This window comes from Hemiscyllium ocellatum, chromosome 24, assembly GCF_020745735.1.
Source record: "Hemiscyllium ocellatum isolate sHemOce1 chromosome 24, sHemOce1.pat.X.cur, whole genome shotgun sequence".
Classification (NCBI taxonomy): domain Eukaryota; kingdom Metazoa; phylum Chordata; class Chondrichthyes; order Orectolobiformes; family Hemiscylliidae; genus Hemiscyllium; species Hemiscyllium ocellatum.
The window spans coordinates 3,212,104-3,231,498 of record NC_083424.1 but is presented as its reverse complement, the minus strand read 5'-3'; the positions used below and the strand labels follow the sequence as shown (position 1 = coordinate 3,231,498).

The 19,395-nt window shown below is 47.2% G+C and overlaps 1 protein-coding gene across 2 annotated transcripts in view; it reads right to left on the bottom strand.

Annotated features, from left to right (window-relative positions):
• The window catches only part of adgrd1 (adhesion G protein-coupled receptor D1), a 299,554-nt gene that overhangs the window by 170,691 nt on the left and 109,468 nt on the right, over positions 1–19,395 (bottom strand). For both annotated transcript variants that reach the window (XM_060843366.1, XM_060843367.1), the window contains 2 exons: positions 8,775–8,848; positions 8,114–8,237 (listed from right to left, as the gene is read on the bottom strand). In XM_060843366.1, coding sequence (XP_060699349.1) covers positions 8,114–8,237; positions 8,775–8,848 — 198 coding nt within the window. The remainder of the gene's footprint in view (positions 1–8,113; positions 8,238–8,774; positions 8,849–19,395) is intronic.

Sequence of the window (19,395 nt, the reverse complement as noted above, 5' to 3'; positions counted from 1 at the left end):
AGATGGACCGGGTCCGAAGGGACTCACTGTACAAAGATCTGGGCAACGGGGGAAAAAATACACCCAATGCCACCCTGACCCTGATGGCCACCTTTGTGTGTGGCTGCATCAAGCTGTGCATGGATCCCCGGTACGCAAACACCAAGTGTCACTACGTACTGAGGTTCTACCTGTCCCCGGTGTTGCGAAGGATGGGCCTGGCCTCGCTGCCGCGGAACGCTCCGAGTAGTTGGAGCGTTCCGTATCACCTGTCCTTCGTGGAGATGGACAGGTTTTATGAAGAAAAACACCTTTGACCACAAGTCCATCAGGAAGTGGTCAGCACGTAGTGTCCTTGAGACCCTTCGGGAAAAGGAGAGGGTGGATCCTATCGAGCGGTTCCCTGAGCAGACTGTAAAGCCGTTTGGCAGAATGCCTCATCGCCAGAACTTTCCAACAAGCACCAAGACATGGCTTGGCTGGTGGTGAGAAGGGCTCTGCCTGTGAGCTCCTTTATGCACGCCCGGACTCTCAGCCGCACCGCACGCTGCTCTCGAAGCGACTGCAGGCGGGGGGGGAGACGAGACTGTCACACACCTCCTTCTGGAATGTGCCTATGCAGAGGAAGTCTGGAGAGGAATGCAGTGGTGTTTGTCGAGGTTCGTCCCAAGCAGCGCCGTGACGCGGGACTCCATGCTCTACGGCCTGTTCCCCGGGACGCACACCGAGACGAACATCAACTGCGCCTGGAGGATCATCAACTCGGTGAAGGACGCTCTCTGGGTGGTCCGAAACCTGTTGATCTTCCAGCTGAAGGAGTTGACCCCGACTGAGTGTTGCAGACTGGCACATTCCAAGGTCCAGGACGTGCTGAGGGACGCGCTGAAGCTTGGGGCAGCTGCTACCAAGGCGCGGTGGGGAAAGACCACCGTACATCTGCCTGCCTAAGAAGAACAGGGGGCCCATGCAGTCAGTTGGGCTCTGCTGACGCCTCAGCAGAAGAGCTGGATAGTAAATGTACAGAGTTGTATACAGGACAAATACATTTCGATGTCTGTATGTAAAGCAATGTAATGTGTACACAAGAATAGCATGACCAATTGTATAGAGATCCAAATCATTTTATGAATAAAGTATATTTTTGAAATATTAAAAAAATCCCACTAGCTCTAATCCCACTCTCCCCCTCACTCCCCGCTCCCTTTAATATCCCACGCAGTCTGACCCCACTCTCCCCCTCACTCTCCGCTCCCTTTAATATCCCACCCAGTCTAATCCCACTCTCCCCCCTCACTCCCCACTCCCTTTAATATCCCACCCAGTCTGACCCCACTCTCCCCACTCCCTTTAATATCCCACCCAGTCTAATCCCACTCTCCCCCCTCACTCCCCACTCCCTTTAATATCCCACCCAGTCTGACCCCACTCTCCCCACTCCCTTTAATATCCCATCCAGTCTAATCCCACTCTCCCCCCTCACTCCCCACTCCCTTTAATATCCCACCCAGTCTGACCCCACTCTCCCCACTCCCTTTAATATCCCATCCAGTCTAATCCCACTCTCCCCCCTCACTCCCAGTATTGAAAGTGTTCCGTATTCCGGTCTCAGTTTGTCAATGTTTACTGCACCAAGTCCCCTCTGATATGGATTTAATTTCCCTGGCTAGCCCAAGGGAACCAACTCTTTTCTTATGAGAGTCCTCTGGCACCGTGATCACTCATCCCTGCACAGCCCACACATCCAATCCCCTTCCCTTTTCCAGTCTGCTTTAACTATCGCAGTACAGAAACAAACTGGCCTTCACCCTGGTGAAGGATGCCAACAAGAATGTGCATTTATATAACACTGAACATAAAACGCATACAAAACACCTCACAGGCATATTGTCGAGTTGGAACTGGTCCAAGTACAGCTATTGGACAGGTATCAACACCTGGTCAAAGTGCATCTTCAGCAACGCTTGAGGGAGAGGCAGAGGGGATGAGGGGGGAAACCCCCCCCCCAAGGCAACACAGACACAGCCACCAGGTTGGGGGCAAGAAAAATCCCAAAAGCATCAGAGCAGAACTGGGCAAGTACAGAGATCGAGGAGGTGGAGGGGGTTACAGAGATAGGGAGGGGGTGTAGGGGCTGGAGGGGGTTACAGAGATAGGGAGGGGGTGTAGGGGCTGGAGGGGGTTACAGAGATAGGGAGGGGGTGTAGGGACTGGACGGGGTTACAGAGATAGGGAGGGGGTGTAGGGACTGGAGGGGGTTACAGAGATAGGGAGGAGGTGTAAGGGCTGGAGGGGGTTACAGAGATAGGGAGGGGGTGTAGGGGCTGGAGGGGGTTACAGAGATAGGGAGGGGGTGTAGGGGCTGGAGGGGGTTACAGAGATAGGGAGAGGGTGTAGGGGCTGGAGGGGGTTACAGAGATAGGGAGGGGGTGTAGGGGCTGAAGGGGGTTACAGAGATGGGGGGGGTGTAGGGGCTGGAGGGGGTTACAGAGATAGGGAGGGGGTGTAGGGGCTGGAGAGGTTTACAGAGATAGGGAGGGGGTGTAGGGGCTGGAGGGGATTACAGAGATAGGGAGGGGGTGTAGGGGCTGGAGGAGAATGCCAGTTTTTCTTCATAGAATATTAAAAGAAGCTGTTTTTCAGCCTTAAGTCTGTTGAAGGTTTGCAAACAGAATCAATTAAAGCGATAGTGCTCTTTTGATAAATTGCAACATCAGGAACCAGTGAAAACCAATCTATTTTAAGAACGGAATCTTTCAGCGTATGTTCCAGAGTTTGTTTTCTTCAATAAAATATTGAGCTGTCTGGCTGTTTGAGGAATGATTTTCTGAATGTGTGAGCTGCCAACAGGAGGGTGGTCCAATCTTACCAGTTACACCAGCCTCAGGTTCACATGCAGGAAACAAACCACTGATCAAACAACATACTGTTGTCTGTGGGATCGAGCTGTGCACAAACTGACTGCTGCCTTGCAGCTGTGACTACACTCAGCAAATATATCACTGTCTCTGGAATTATAGAGTCATAGAGATGTACAGCATGGAAACAGATCCTTCGGTCCAACCCGTCCATGCTGACCAGATATCCCAACCCAATCTAATCCCACCTGCCAGCACCCGGCCCATATCCCTCCAAACCCTTCCTATTCATATACCCATCCAAATGCCTCTTAAATGTTGTAATTGTACCAGCCTCCACCACTTCCTCTGGCAGCTCATTCCATACACGTACCACCCTCTGTGTGAAAAAGCTCCCCCGTAAATCTCTGTCATATCTTTCCCCTCTCACCCTAAACCTATGCCCTCTAGTTCTGGACTCCCTGACCCCATGGAAAAGATTTTGTCTATTTACCCTATCTATGCCCCTTATGATTTTATAAATCTCTATAAGATCACCCCTCAGCCTCCGACGCTCCAGGGAAAACAGCCCCAGCCTAATCAACCTCTCCCTATAGCTCAAACCATCCAACCCTAAAGTGCTTTGAGAATGTCCTGAGGATGTGAAAGGTGCTATTTCAATGCAAGTTCGGCCTTCCTGCCTGCCTCTCTCGCTCCCTCACCTGCCACCAGATATTGTTGGGTAGACCTGATGTCATCATATCGTAGAATGTCTCCAGTGCAGGTTGAGGCCATTCAGCCCATTGAGTGATCACTACTCCTCTGACAAGCATCCCAGCTCCCCCACACCCTCTCCCCCACAATCCACCAGCCTGCATATCTTTGAACATATCCTGGGTACTGAATCAAACATGGCCTTCCTGAGGCAATTTAAATGGGGTTTTCCAGGAGGTGACAAAGGCATAGAGTTGCTCAGGCCACCCTCCCCCAGCCCCTGAGCATTCCCTGCATCGTGAGTCCCATTTACATCAAGACCAGGGACCATTCCTGGGCCAGTATGGCCTCATGATAGGTCTCAACAATAACCTGGGTACAATCAGTCTAATCAATATTGGTCTCTCAGCGTGGTTTTCATTACTGAGCCCATTCTAGCGCCATTAGGAGCTGTTCACTCCTCCCCTACATTAGTTACAACCTCCAACCTTCTCCACACGTTAGTACCTCTGCTCCCCATTCCCCATCCCTTTTGTCAATTGTAAACAGCTGATCCCAGCGCACACTCATGTGGAACACCAGTTCTCTGTCTTGCTCATCCAAGTAGCTGCTTTTCCCCAGTGTGTTGTTCCCTGATTGGAGCACATTGCACCTCTTACCTCTGCACTCCACAAGCTCTGACTTTATTTATCTGCCCAAACTTTATCCAAAAACCTTCCTAAAGCCAAATACCTGACATCTACCACATCACCCGAGTCTATTCTTGCTGTTACTTCCTCAATGAGTTGAAGGAAGCTGATTAAGCACAACCCCTCTCTAAAATCAGTGCCAATTTTTCTTCTCAGTTTATTTCATTTGTTATTCGAGACAGGTTCGATCTTTTCAAACACTTCTCCTCCAAATCCTTTACTGGTTTCAAACCCTCCACCTTTCACTTTCTGGCGGAAGATAAAACTTTTAGAGATAGGAGCAGAAATTAGGCCATTCTGCCCATTGAGCCTGCTCCACCATTCAATCATGGTGATAGGTTTTTCAATCCCATTTTCCCACTTTCTCCCCATAACCTTTGATCCCCTTGACAATCGAGAACTTATCTATCTCAGTCTTAAATTTACACAATGACCTGGCCTCCAGGTGGCAAACACTTCCATAGATTCACCACCTTTTATTCTCTTCCTGTTTCATTATTGAATAAATTCATGAAATAGCAGAGAAACAGGCCATTCAGCCCTATCATGCCTGTGCCAGCCCCTTTGAGAGAGCTCTCTAATAAATCCAATTCCCCTGCTCTTTCTCTGTGGCCCTGAAAATGTTTGGTTTTTAAAGGATGTATTAAAAATTCTGTCTTTCCAACATCGATTCAGGCAGCACTTTCCAAATCATAACAGAGGGAAAATAATGCTAAGTGATGCAGATACTGGAAATCAGAAACAAAAACTGAAACTGCTGGAGAAACTCAGCAGGTCTGGCTACAGAGCTGTGGAGAGAGTTAATGTCTCAGACCCAGTGACCCTTCCTCAGAACTGATTGTAGCTGGGAAAAGGTTGGTGTTTATGTTGAGGAGTTGGCTTAAATGATATGTGGAGATGGAGCCCAGAGAGAGAGAGAGACAGACAGACAGACAGAGACAGAGAGCGAGAGAGAGAGAGAGAGAGACTGTGTGTGTGTTGGGCAGGCAGAGGAGTGGGTAAATTCGGGGAGAGTGAATAGCTGCTCGTTGGGACCATTACTGACTGACAATGGGCTGTGTGTGGTAGCAGCTCATGTGATGACAGGGCCTGGTGTGTGTGGGGGTTTGGGGTAAGGAGATGGGAGATGGTGCCCAGGCCCTAAGGTTATTGATCTGGGTATTGAGGTCAGAGGGTGCAGGGTCCCCAAGAGGAAAGTAAGGTATTGTTTCTGTTCTGAGGATGTGAAACGTTCACTCTGGTTCTTTCCACAGAGGCTGCCAGAGCTGCTGAGCTCCTGCAGCAGTTTCTGCCGTTATTGTTGTTGTTGTTGTTGAAGGTATTGACTCTCAGGAAGGTTTGTCTTGATGCCTCTTCCAGTTACATTGATGGTTGTGATGTTATACCCAGGACAGCATAGACAAACCTTTTCTCTTTGCATTCAGATCATTTCACCATAACTGGTTTGGTGTTTCTGAAGGGAATAGAATATAGAAGTAAGCGTGTTTTACTGCACAGGCTCTTGGTGAGATCACGTCTGGAGCACTGTGCAGAAATATGGTGACCCTACATGTAAGAGGATCCCATTGCACTGATTACGGTTCACAGCAGCTTCACTCAACTCATTCCTGGGATGAAGGGATTAGATTTATGAAGGAAAATTGGGTCAGAGTTTACCAGAATGAGAAAAGATCCTGAATGGACTGGATTGGATAGCATCTGAGACCATGCTTTCTCCTGTGAAGGGCAACTCAAACTGGGAACAGAGTTTAATATTCCATGGCTGAGATAAGGAAGCATTTGTACTTCAGAGGGTAGACTATGGAATTCGCTACCAGTGGAAGCCAGTCACTGGTACATTTTTAGACATTTGAGGCTCCCAGGGGTTTGAGAAGAAAATAGGAATATGGTTTTGAGATCAAGGATTAACCCTGATCATGTGAATGGGCCGAATGGCCTACTCCACCTTGTGTTTTGTTCTTTTCGAATAAGAGGTCTCCCCATTGAAGACAGCGATGAGGATCCACTTTCTCTTTAAGATGGTTATTAAGACAGTGAAGGCTGGCTCTGTCCAATTACTTATGTTGGGGTTGAAAGATTTCTGACTGAGAAGGGACTCTTGGATTGGGATTGGGATTGGGATTGGGATTGGGATTGGGAATGGGATTGGGAGACCACAACTACAACAGGAGTGATCTTACTGAACGCTGGAGCAGGCTCAAGAGTCAAATAGCCAGCTGCAGCTCCGAATTCAATGTTCCTGGGTCCCGAGCTTGCTCTGTTTAAAAACCAACACAACTCTTGGTTCCTTTTCACTTGAACGTAATTAGTTTTCTTCTTATTACTGACTGTCCTGAAAATGGAAACAGCTTTTGCTTATTCGCTCTATCAAAGCTCTTCAAAGTCTTTATTAAATCTACCTTTAAGATTTTTTATTCTGAAGTCAACAATCCAAATTCTTTATTCTCTCTGTACAGAGAGAACCCATCAATTAAACTGAACGCATTAAAGTCAAGACAAAATAATTCAGTCCCTTTGAGCCTGTCCTTTGCTCAGCACCATGATGCTGGCTCTATCCCAACTCCATCTCTCTGCCCAGGCTTCTGAAACCTTTTCAATCTTGCCCAAAACAAACTATCGATCGCAGTTTTGAAATTCCCAATTGAGCCCCAGTTGCAGCAGTATCTCATCTCTCTGTTGTGTGAACAGGTGCCTCTGGAATATCATTGCTCTTTGTAATTACACAATTACACAATCAGAGAAATGTCACTGTGCAAACCAAGGCCATTCAAGCCATCCATCCTCTGCTAGCCCTCTCACAGAGCAGTTCAGCTCCTCCCCAGCCGACTTCTGGTCAGTTCCAGTAAATCATTCCCTTTCACACCCTGATCCAATTCTCCATAGAGTTCCAGGCTCATTGGGTACAACCCACATCACATCCCCACCTCACCCCTCACCCCCCACCCCTTCACCCCAACCCAACCCCACCCTACCCCTCACCCCACTCCCACCTTACCCTTACCCCACTCACACCTTACCCTTCACCCCACTCCCATCCTACCCCTCACCCCATTTACCCATTCACCCCACCGCCACTTTATCCCTTCACCCCACCCCCACCTTACCCCTTCACCCCACCTCCACCTTACCCCTCACCCACCCCCATTCTCTTACCCCACCCCCACATTATCCCTTCACCCCACCCCATCCCTTCACCCCACCCCCACCTTACCCTTCACATCTCTACCGTACCCCTCACCCCACCTTACCTTACCCCGTAACCCCACCCCCACCTTACCCCTCACCCACCCCACCCCTCACCCCGCCCCCACCTTACCCCTTCACCCCACCCCCACCTTACCCCATACCCCCACCCCACCCCTCACCTCAACCCCACTTTACCCCATACCCTCACCCCACCCCTCACCCCAATCCCACCTTACACCCACCCCACCCCCACCTCTACCCTACCCCATACCCCCACCCCCACCCTACCCATCACCCCACCCCCACCTTACCCCCTCACCTCACACCAGCTCCAGTGTCTGATTAACCCCTGAGGACATTTAGCCAAGAGGGATGGTACTGGAGGACGATGCGTCCTTCATTCCAGTCTACCCTCTTGCAGAATCAAAACTCCTCAATATTCCTCGAAGATCAGGGTCAATATATACCCTCAGCCCGCCCTCAGCCCTCACAGTGTCCCAGTGAATATTCCTCCCTCAAACAGCACCATCAAAACTAGCCCAACAGGACAGCCATCCTATGGGATCTTGCTGTGCACACAGTGGATGCATGGCAACAGTGGCTGAATCTCAAGGCAGGGGCTCTGGTTACTTGAGTTTGATCTCTTTCTTTCAGAGTCGGGGTGGGGGGGGGCTGTTTCCTGATTTTTGATGGGGAGCCCAGTTCACTGACCTCTAGGGGGACCACCTGCATGAGAATGGCAAAGTTGGTGAGGTGGTTACACAGGCAGACCGAGTAGGAAATGTTCCCACCAATCCGAATGCAGCCTTCGTTCGACCAGACAGCAGAGCCCGAGCTGTGAGGAGAGATAAAAGGGCAGTGATGAAGATCACGGATCATCTCGAAAACTTTAGCTAAAGTTACCAAACAAGTCAAAGCACATCATTCTGAATGTCCAGGTCATTAGTTAGACTGTGTCTGGAGTGGGCTTGGAAAACGTTCACACGACAGTTTGGAAAACGGCTCATGGCTTAAAGAAACTCAGGGACTCAGATTTTGGATTGATAAATTCTTGATCTCGAAAGGAATTAAGGACTACAGGGAGAATGCGGGTAAATGGCACTGAAACGCCCATCAGCCATGATTGAATGGCAGAGTTGACTTGATGGGATGAATGGCCTTATTTCCATTCCTATCTAATGGTCTTGTGGATTGTGGGAGGAAATCGGAGCACCCAGAGGAAACCCACGCAGACACGGGGAGAATGTGCAAACTCCACACAGTCACCTGAGGCTGGAATTGAACCTGAGTTCCTGGCGCTGAGGGGCAGCAGTGCTAACCACTGAGCCACCGTGCCACCCCAAATCTCAAGAGTGTCGATATACCAGCTCACCTGAAGTCAAGAAAGGCACACCACAGGTATACCTGGTTGGTTTTGTTCAGGGCGAATTGATATTGTCCTGGTGTCTGAAAGAGAAGGAGACACAGAGAATGTAAAATTTCACTGTATCACCAGTGATTACAGCCCAGCAGGAGGCTATTTGGCCCATCGTTTCCATGTGGGTTCTAATAAAGATGGGACAGGCTTCATAATGTAAAGCAAAGGACTGTGGATACTGGAACCTGAACCAAAAACAGAAATTGTTGGAGGAACCTAACAGGTCAGGCATCACATCTGGAGAGAAACAGAGGTAACTTTTCAAGTCCAGAGACTCTTCTTCGCAACTGACTGAAAACATTAACGTTGTGTGCCTCTCCTCAGCTGTTGCCAGACTTCGAGTTCCTCCAACAATCGCACCTTTCCTTTTGCCCTCATCGTCACCAAACTCCCTTTTGAAATGTTGATGAAATCAGCATCCACTATCTTTTCAGAACATTCCAGAAGGTAAAGACAACAAGAAGGACCATTCTTCCTCCGAGATGTTTCACCAATGACACTCAGTCTGCGATCACCAGTAACTGGCCCCATGCCAGAGGCAAATCTTTCTTGTTTTGCTCCATTGAGACTCTCTTCTGACTGAGTAAAAAGTGAGGTCTGCAGATGCTGGAGATCAGAGCTGAAAATGTGTTGCTGGTTAAAGCGCAGCAGGTCAGGCAGCATCCAAGGAACAGGAAATTCGACGTTTCGGGCAAAAGCCCTTCATCAGTGCTGCGCTTTAACCAGCAACACATTTTCAGCTCTCTTCTGACTGATCATGTCTTCATTGCCTCTGTTCCAGGTGTAAGTCTCCAACAGTTTCCAAACTCTGCCGTAACTCCTTACATTTCTCTGGAATTTTCACCCTGAGAACCCAAATACCAAGAGCATTCCGAACTTGTGAGTAGCCAATTACCACACGGATCAGCCACACCATCTGGAAGAGTCAATAAAACGTGCTCTGGTGATTTCTACTGAGGGATAGTACATGGGATTGGTGTGCACAGATTTGGGGGAAAGGCAGGAGATTGGTACCAGCAGCAGGCATGGTGGGCTGAACGGCCTCCTTCCCTGCCATAACAATTTTGTGATTCTGTTAGCGGGACCCAGGCAGGGATGAGAAGCAGGAGTGTTCCTTCATTCAACAAGGTTATGGCCAACAGATTGTGTCCTTCTTCCCTAACTCACTCCCCAAAGCCTTTGATTCCCCAATTACACTGGAATCTATCAACCTCCATTTTAAAAATATTCACCCACCCCACGCCCCAACCCCACACCTCCACCACTCACTGGAAAGGAGCATTCCAAAGACTCTCAGACAAATACAATCCTCCTCATTGCCATCTCAGGTAGGAAATTCCTTACCTTTAAACCATTTCCCCCGGTCTAGATGGAGCGAAGAAGGGGATCAGCTTTGATCCCACTGAACGTAGGAACAGATTGATGGGCTGAATGGCCTCTTCTTATTTAAATATTTCTTACTTTGTTCCACCACACCATTCTAAAAACATTTTATCATCCTTTTATTCGAAACTGAACATTGAGTGCGACAGTAAGTATTGATTATTTTTTATGGCAGTGTATTAACCTGCTGTAGAATGTAATATGCTGTAGAATTTGCAGGGATAATTGCACTTTCTATTTTCTTGACAAATCTTAGTGCTGTAGACTTCAGTTGTGTTAACAAACTTGGCTGGTCAATTCCACTGAGTTCCAATAAAGCTTTTATCGATGATAAGAGTTTGCAGAAAAGCATACAGGACACTGCGCGTGTGAAATGAAAGTAAAGTGTTAAAAAAAATCAAAGATATTGTTCAAAACTTTTCCAAATCACATGTTCACCCACAACTGGAGTATTGTATTTCAGTTCTCGGCTCTGCAAGATGGTCAGACCTTGGGGAGGGTGCTGAGATTTACCAGAAAGGCACAAGGGGTCAGGGGTTTCAGTGAAAGTGGAGCGATTGTAATTTTCCTCCTTAAAGCACAGGAGATGAAAGCAGAGATTTAGTTGAGTTTTCAAAAGCCTGAGGATTCTCAGCTAGGAGAAGGGTCAGGAATATGGATTTAGTGAAAGTACAAACATAGGAATTTGGAGAAGTCAGAGTAGGCCATTAAGCCCCTCCTTATGCTCGTAACGCGGACTCTCCTGTTCCTCAGATGCTGCCTGACCGGCTGTGCTTTTCCAGCACCACACTCTTGACATTAAACCCCTCCAACCTGCTCCACCCTTCAGTAGGATCATGGCTGATCTGACTGTCACCTTCCCTAACTATTCCTGACAATGTTACCCCGCCCCCTTGTTTAACACAATTCCTTTCATCCCTGCTTTAAAAATATACACGGACTCTTAAAGTTGGACAAAAGGACAGCACAACATCAAGGGCCGAAGGGCCTGCACAATGCTGTACTATTCTATGGTCTTCCATTTGAGGAAGGGAATTCCAAAGACTCAATCCCCGTAGAGAGAGTAAGCACTCTCCCCATCTATGTCTCAAATGTTTTTTTCAAAAATATACTTTATTCATAAAATGATTTGGATCTCTATACAATTGGTCATGCTATTCTTGTGTACACATCACATTGCTTTACATACAGACATTGAAATGTATTTGTCCTGTATACAACTCTGTACATTTACTATCCAGCTCTTCTGCTGAGGTGTAAGCAGAGCCCAACTGACAGGGTGGGCCCCCTGTTCTTCTTAGGCAGGCAGATGTACGGTGGTCTTTCCCCATCGCGCCTTGGTAGCAGCTGCCCCAAGCTTCAGCGCGTCCCTCAACACGTAGTCCTGGACCTTGGAATGTGCCAGTCTGCAACACTCAGTCGGGGTCAACTCCTTCAGCTGGAAGATCAATAGGTTTCGGACCACCCAGAGAGCGTCCTTCACCGAGTTGATGATCCTCCAGGTGCAGTCGATGTTCGTCTCGGTGTGCGTCCCGGGGAACAGACCGTAGAGCACAGAGTCCCGCATCACGGCGCTGCTCGGGACGAACCTCGACAAACACCACTGCATTTCTCTCCAGACTTCCTCTGCATAGGCACATTCCAAAAAGGCAACCCTGACCCCTTGTTCTAGACTGTCCCACAACAGAAAATATCCTTTCCACATCCACACAGTCAAGATCCCTCAGGATCGGAGATGTTTCAATCCAGTTGCCTCTACACTTCCAAACTCAGATATAATTCCAACCTCTCCGACTTCTCCATATAAGTAAATGCAATCATTCCAGTTATTAGTTACATGAAGCTTCTCTGAACTGCTTCTAATGCATTAGTTCCTTCCTTTAATGAGATAACCAGGACTGTACACGGTGCTCTAGATGCAGTTTCACTAGCACCCTGTATGAATGAAGTGTAATTTCTTTACTGTAGTAATCAATTTTCTTTGCAATAAATTATAACATTGCCTTATCTTTCTTAATTACTTGTGTTCCTGCATTCCATCCTTTTGCACTTCATGGGCTAGTAGTCCGATCCCTCAGAAACCTCTCACCACTCAGATACTGTGCTGCTTTATGTCCAAGATATAAAATGGGCAAACTTGCCCTGTCAAAATAGGCAACATCACCGAGCCTGACATTATTGTCTAACATTATCCTCCATTTGCCATATCTTTAGTCATTCATTTACCTCTTTATTCCATTGTAGCCTCCTGATATTCTCTTCACAACTCAATTTTCAACCTATCTTTGTGTCATCAGCAAATTTGGCAACCATATCCTCTGACCCTTCATCTAAGTTATTTACATAAATCCCTCCACCTTTTCCCAGCTTCCTTCCAAAATATCCGCGACCCTTTAATATTCAGAAACAATTCACTTCAGTCGCAACCATGGCTCTATAACAGTTATGAGCTCGTACTATTTGCACACTTAGGTCATCTGTTTTGTTTCAAAAATGTTGTGTTTAAATACAGAGCCATTAGATTTATCCTTGTGCTCTTTCTGTAAATTCTAGTCTTATCTGTTGGCTGACTGCTAGATTCATACTCTATCCCTTCCTGTCATGGCCTGTTTATCATCTCCCACATTAATACTTTTCTCTTTAGCCTTGTCTCTACTCTTTGATTTACCACATCTTCTCAAATATGACCCTTTGACCGTACCTGCTTAAGATAATTGACAAGAAAAAGCAAGGGAGATGAGGAGACTGTTTTAACTCAGCGAGTTGTTGTGATCTGGAATTGGCCATTGAAAGGAGCTGGAGAAAGATTCAATCAGACATTTTGCACGAATTGGCCAACTTCTGGGTGACCTCAGCATGAACTTGATAGAATGATCATTATTGAAAGAGGTCAGCCATGTTATCAGAGACATGGGTATACCACCATGTCTATGTTCCCCTCACAGTGACCTCTCACCTTATCACCATTCACTCCCGGTCACTGAGTGTGACACTCAGGAGTCCCTGCTGAACAACACATGCTCCTTACACCACACAGAGTGTACCCTAGACCCAACAGCTCAGCACCAAAAACCACCCCTACCCATTCCCACTCAGGATCATTATGCTTCCACCTTAAATCTGCATCCTTGGCTTGTTGACCCTTCTCCCAGTGGAACTCCTTTTCCAGATTTACTCTGTCAAAATGCTACCCTGGTTTTGAGCATCCCCATTAAACAGAGGGCAAATCTCCCTTTGACCTTCAGATGAAAGCAAAATACTGCAAATGCTGGAAATCTCTGATGAAAACAGAAATTGAAATGACTGATGCTCCTTGATGCTGCCTGGCCTGCTGTGCTCTTCCAGCACCACTGATCCAGAGTCTGGTTTCCAGCATCTGCAGTCAGTGTTTTTACCTGGAACAAGGTCAGCCAGGTGAGTTCCCTGATTGGGGCTGTTAACCTGGTCCAAGTTAGGGGAGGTGACAGCCCAGTGGTATTTATCACTCGGCTGTTAATCCAGAATGTTCTGAGGAGCCATGCTGGAATCCCACCACAGCAGATGGTGTAACTGGAGCTCAGTAAAATCTGGAATTAACAGCCTAGTGATGACTGTGAATCCATTGCTGATCATTGGAAAAACCCCATCCTGTTCATTAATGTCCTTCAGGGAAAGAATCTGCCAGCCTTAGCTGATCTGGCCTACATGTGATTTCAGCACCCACAGCAGTGGAGTTGACTCTTAACTGCCCTCTCGGTAATTAGGGATGGGCAACCCAGCGACACCCTCATCCTGGGAATAAATAAAAAGATCAGGGAGCCCTGGCTGACAGATATAAATAGGAGTGTCCGGGGTTCTGCTCACTCTGAGAGCTGGCTTAGACGGAGCTCGGTCAGGGTCAGGGACTCTCCACAAGTAAATAAAAGGGGACTCAGTGATGGGATACCTGCCACTGTGGAGTTATCTCAGTGGTGACAACAGTGAGATCCAATACTAATCGCATATAATTACACCATCCAGGAGGCTGAGTAGCAAATGCAGACACATTGAGCCACCTCCCGCTATCACATACACACCTGGGGGTAATCCCGCTGGAAGAGTCCGTAATGTCTTAAATTTTCTGGACACACTTTTCCAGTCACAGCTGACAATATCAGACTTTGGTCACAGAAGGATCCAGTCCTGGCAAAACTGAAATAGTTAGCGGTGACGGAGGAACCAAAGCATCACAATCAGAACTGAAACCTTTCTGGGTCTACAGAGACCGGATCACAGTGGAGGGCGGTATCCTATTATGGAGAGTAAGAGTGATTGTTCTGAGCAAAGGTTACACCAGATACTGGCTGAACAGCACCACCATCAGCCTTGCATTTCCAAATACAGGTGTTGGTGAGAGTTGATGTTTGGTGGCTAGGACTGTACACAGACATAGCCACACTGGTAGGGCAGGATCCAGAGTGCCAACAAAGACAAACATTACCGCTAGCAACTCCCCCTCATTCATGGCAGTGGACGGGTAACCTGGACCCAGTTACATATCGATCATGAAGGCCCTTTCATAGATTCAATGTTCTTATTCGCGATCATGAAGGCCCTTTCATAGATTCAATGTTCTTATTCGTTGTGGACACCCACTCAAAATGTGCATAGAGTTCATGGAGGGGCTGAATGGCCTACTCCTGCTCCTAGTTGTGATGTACTTATGTCTACTCCATCATTCAATGAGATCATGACTGATCTGATAATCCTCAACCCCACCTTCCTGCTTATACTCCACAACCTTCAACTCCCTTCCTCATTCAGCATCTGTCTAGATGAGCAAACCAGTTGCAACAGGATCATTAATTTGTCAGTCCCAGTTTTTGCAGACTCATCGCACGCAGCTATTCTGGTTCTAAGCCCATATACTTACTAACTGTAATGTGCGCTTCCTCTTAAGTTGAGCCTGATCTCACAAGAGGTGAATACATCTCTCCAACTGTATGTAACTAACACTGGTGTATAGTGTAATAAATCTTTACTGTTTATCAACTCTGAGCCTGCCTCCTGCCAAAGCCTTCATGTGGGCCCCAGTTCCCAGTTGGGACAAGTAATAGCAACAGGACGTGAGAGCTGGTTCCAATGAATCTACTCAAAGCCTTTCAGTCGCATCAATATCATACAATCAGAGCCTGAGGTTTTAATCATTCTGACCTGTCCACTTCAACCACAGTGATCCAAACCCTCAAGTCACTCCATAAACCAAACTGGATAATGAGGGCTGAGTCCCTCTCTGAAGGGTATTACAGGACCAATTGTTATTCTAATCGGACTGTCCCATGGTCACTTTTACTAAGATCCATTGTTTGTTACAGATTGATTAGAAACTCAGTTCAAACTCTCAAAATGCCCGTAATGGTATATGAATTCAATCTTCCTCAACTATGAATCCAAGAACATAATGGCAGCGCTGTGGTAAAATTGCAAACACTCTGTTAAAAGCAAATGCTACGTCCCACTTTAAGTAAAATTCAAACTGGGAGTTTAACTTTTAGGCAAGTGATCGAATCGAGGTCTTTAAAAATATGAATGTGTTAGACAGGGTCAATGTGAAGAGATCTTTGTGGGAGAATCTGAAACCAGGGCTGTCACTGCTGGATAGTTCCTAATGAATCTGATGGGGAGAAACGTTATGAGAGAGAGAGTGAGAGAGAGAGAGAGAGAGGGCACTGTTAGAATACGGCGATGATTACCACCGACTGTGGTTCACACAGGCAGCTTTAATGTGTTCAAAAAGAATCCAGGCAAAATCCATGAGAGAAAGGGAACTGGTATGAGCTGCTAAAATGAGGCAAATGCAGTGAGAGGGGACTCTTGTTTAGCATAAATTCAAGCACAGACTAGTTGGGCTGAGTGGCCTGATTCAGCATTGCATATTCTTTGTAGTGTTATGTTAAATCAAATCAATTTGTATTTAACATTTGTAAATCCAGGCGTAATGAGTCAGAGAGAGAGAGAGAGAGAGAGAGAGAGTGTGAGTGTGCGTGTGTGTGTGAGAGAATATGTGTGTGTGCGCGCGCTTGTGCGAGTGTGAGTGTAAGTGAGAATGTGTGCGTGTGCGCGCACGCGCGCGTGAGAGAGAGTATGTACGAAGGAACCAACTAGATTTGGATGGGATCTAGCCACTCTCACACAGGCTATTAATAGACAAGTCGTGATCATCAGATGTAGCCAACTACAGAAAGGCTTCACCAGCTGGTCGTCAGAAATAACAAGCTCTGCAAGTACTCTGTAAATACTGAGGGATCCGAGAGCGAGAGGCGCCAGCAAGGCTCAGAATTATTGGACAAGATAGATCAGGTTGGAGACAATCCATTGTCTGGGGGAATTGGAGGAGTGCAGTTCATCGCTAGGGGGACCTATGATACTGGTCAATAGCAGGCAGCCATGTCCTTACTCTGAGTGGACTCGGCCTGTACAGAGAGAAACACTGTAGTCCTGTCCTTCCACGTGCAGCTGAGTAAACATCCACATCGACGCCTCTGCAATTTGGGTCATGGCATCTCTGATTTACTGCTGATAACAATTTACATTTAAACGAAGGGAGGATGAACAATGTGGCTATCTTTTATTACATTTTACTGTTCAGTGTGTCAATTATTTTATGCTTCCAATAAAATCTTTACAGCCTAGCTTGTCTGACGATTGTTAAGCTGTCTGTCAAAGTGAGGCCAACGCATCCCGAACTGTACTGATCCATCATCTGTAACTTCATCCAGATCCAAATATGCACTGCTCAGCGCATTATTTAAAATATACTCAAGGAGGTGGGCATCACTGGCTGGACCCAGCATTTACTGCCCGTCCCTAGTTGCCCCTAGAGAGGGGGGGAGGGGGTGAGCTGCCTTCTGGACCTGCCGCAGTCCATGTGCTGTGGGTAGACCCACAATGCTCTTAGGGAGGGAGTTCATGGATTGTGACTCAGTGACAGTAAAGGAACAGCGATATATTTCCAAGTCAGGATGGTGAGGGGCTCGGAGGGGAACTTGCAGGGGGTGGTGTTCCCATGTATCTGCTGCCCTTGTCCTTCTGGATGGAAGCGGTCGTGGGTTTGGAAGGTGCTGTTCTGAGGGTCTTTGGTGAATTTCTGCAGTGTATCTTGTAGATGGTACACACTGCTGTTACTGAGGTACTATTGGTGGAGGGGGTGTTTGTGGATGTGGGGCCAATCAAGCAGGGCCTGCTTTATCCTGGATGGTGTTGAGCTTCTTGAGTGTTGTTGGAGCTGTCCCCAACTCAGGCAGAGTGGGGAGTGTTCCATCACACTCCTGACTTGTGCCTTGTAGATGGGACAGGCTTTGGGGAGGCAGGAGGTCAGTTATTTGCTGTAGTTGTAAACTCACATCCTTGTTTCAGAATTTAGTTTCAAAGCTGAACTGCGCAGGGTGTGGTGTTTTACGAAAGGCACTCTGGAGTCTTTAGAATAAGTTACAACGATTGTTAGGAATATGAGGCACTATACATTAAGTGGAGAGCATTTGACACAAACCATAAGGGAGAGTGAACGTTGGCAAGTGTAGAAGGAGCTGTAGCTGGGACTGAGGTATTGGGTGGAAGACAGTAGGAAATGACGCTGTGGTGATGATGTGGTGGGCCTGAACTCATTGACTGCTTCCAGTTGTCTTGCTCACCATGAGCAACCCCAGATTCCAATGACTTCACTCAGAAATGCTTGGAACTTTCCAGAATCCACCCAACAATCCTCTAGAACATTCCCAGGCACATTTGACAAAGCAACAGGAATATCTATCCTGACAAGCCACAGTAATAATTTAGCAATTACAATTACCAGTTGCTGTTACTGGGTCTGTCAATGAGCCAAGGACAGCCTCAAAGTGAAAACTGTCTCATCAGAGTGAAAAGGGAAAGAATATTCCACATTGTATTTCAGCTGAATCTGTAAAATAACTTCCATTCATAGAGTATCTTTAACATAGTAAATAGTCCCAGGTTGCCTGACAGTCACAAAGGAAGGATTACAGGGTGGGCTATCTGGGACTGAGATGGGGAGTCTGTAGAATTCTCTGCCACAGAAACCATTTGATGAAGCTAAGGAGCGTCGCTCCGAAAGCTACTGCTTCCAAACAAACCCGCTGGACTATAACCTAGTGTTTTGTGATTTTTAACATTTTAACACCCCAGTCCAACACTGGCTCCTCCATGTCAGAGTTAGATATAGTTCTTGGGGCTCATGGGAACAAAGAATCTGGGGAGAATATGGGAACAGGGGACTGAGTTGGATGATCAGCCATGATCCATATCCTGGTGGAACAGGCTCGAATGGCTGAATGGCCTCATCCTTGTTTCTATTTTTTATGTGGCTTCATGATTCAAAAGACCGATTATCAAACTAAGTGTGATGTAGAGAGATATTACGGTAGTTAACCCAAAGTGTGTTCAAAGAGGTAGGTTTAACAGTGTGTCATAAAGGAGAAAGCGAGGGAGAGAGGGGATGGACTGAGGGAGGGGTTCTAGGGGTCCAGAACCACGAACAGAGCGATCGCAATGTGGGGTGCACAAGGGGTCAGAATTCAACCAGTGCTGGGGTTTCTGAGGGCTCCCAGGCTGAGAGAGATAACAAGGATACAGAAGGCTGAAAGGCCAGAGAAGAATTTGCCAGGGGGAGGCAATAGCCAAGTGGTAGACTATTAATCCAGAAATGCAGCGAATGTTCTGGGGGGGAACCGGGTTCAAATCCCAGCATGACAGATGGTGGAGTTTGAATTCAATAAAGAAAAGATATCTGAAATTGAGAATCTACTGAAAACCATGACTCCATTGTCATTTGTTGGAAAGACCGTCTGATTCACTAATGTCCTTCAGGGAAGGAAACCTGCCATCCTTACCGGGTCTGGCCTGGATGTGACTCCAGACCCACAGCAGTGTGGGTGATTCTCAGTTGCCCTCTGAAATGGCCCAGTGAGCCACTTAGCTGTACCAATCACTACAAACTCTTAAAGAAATAAAACCAGACAGATCACCTGGCATTGACCGAGCTACTGGAAAAGACAATGGCAGAAACAGCCCTGTCGACCCTGCAGGGCCCTCCTCACTACCATCTGGGGGCTAGTGCCAACACTGGGAGAGCTGTCTCACAGACTGGGCAAGAACAGCCTGACATTGTCACACTGAGAGAATCCTACCGTACAGACAATCTCCCAGAGCCCACCATCCC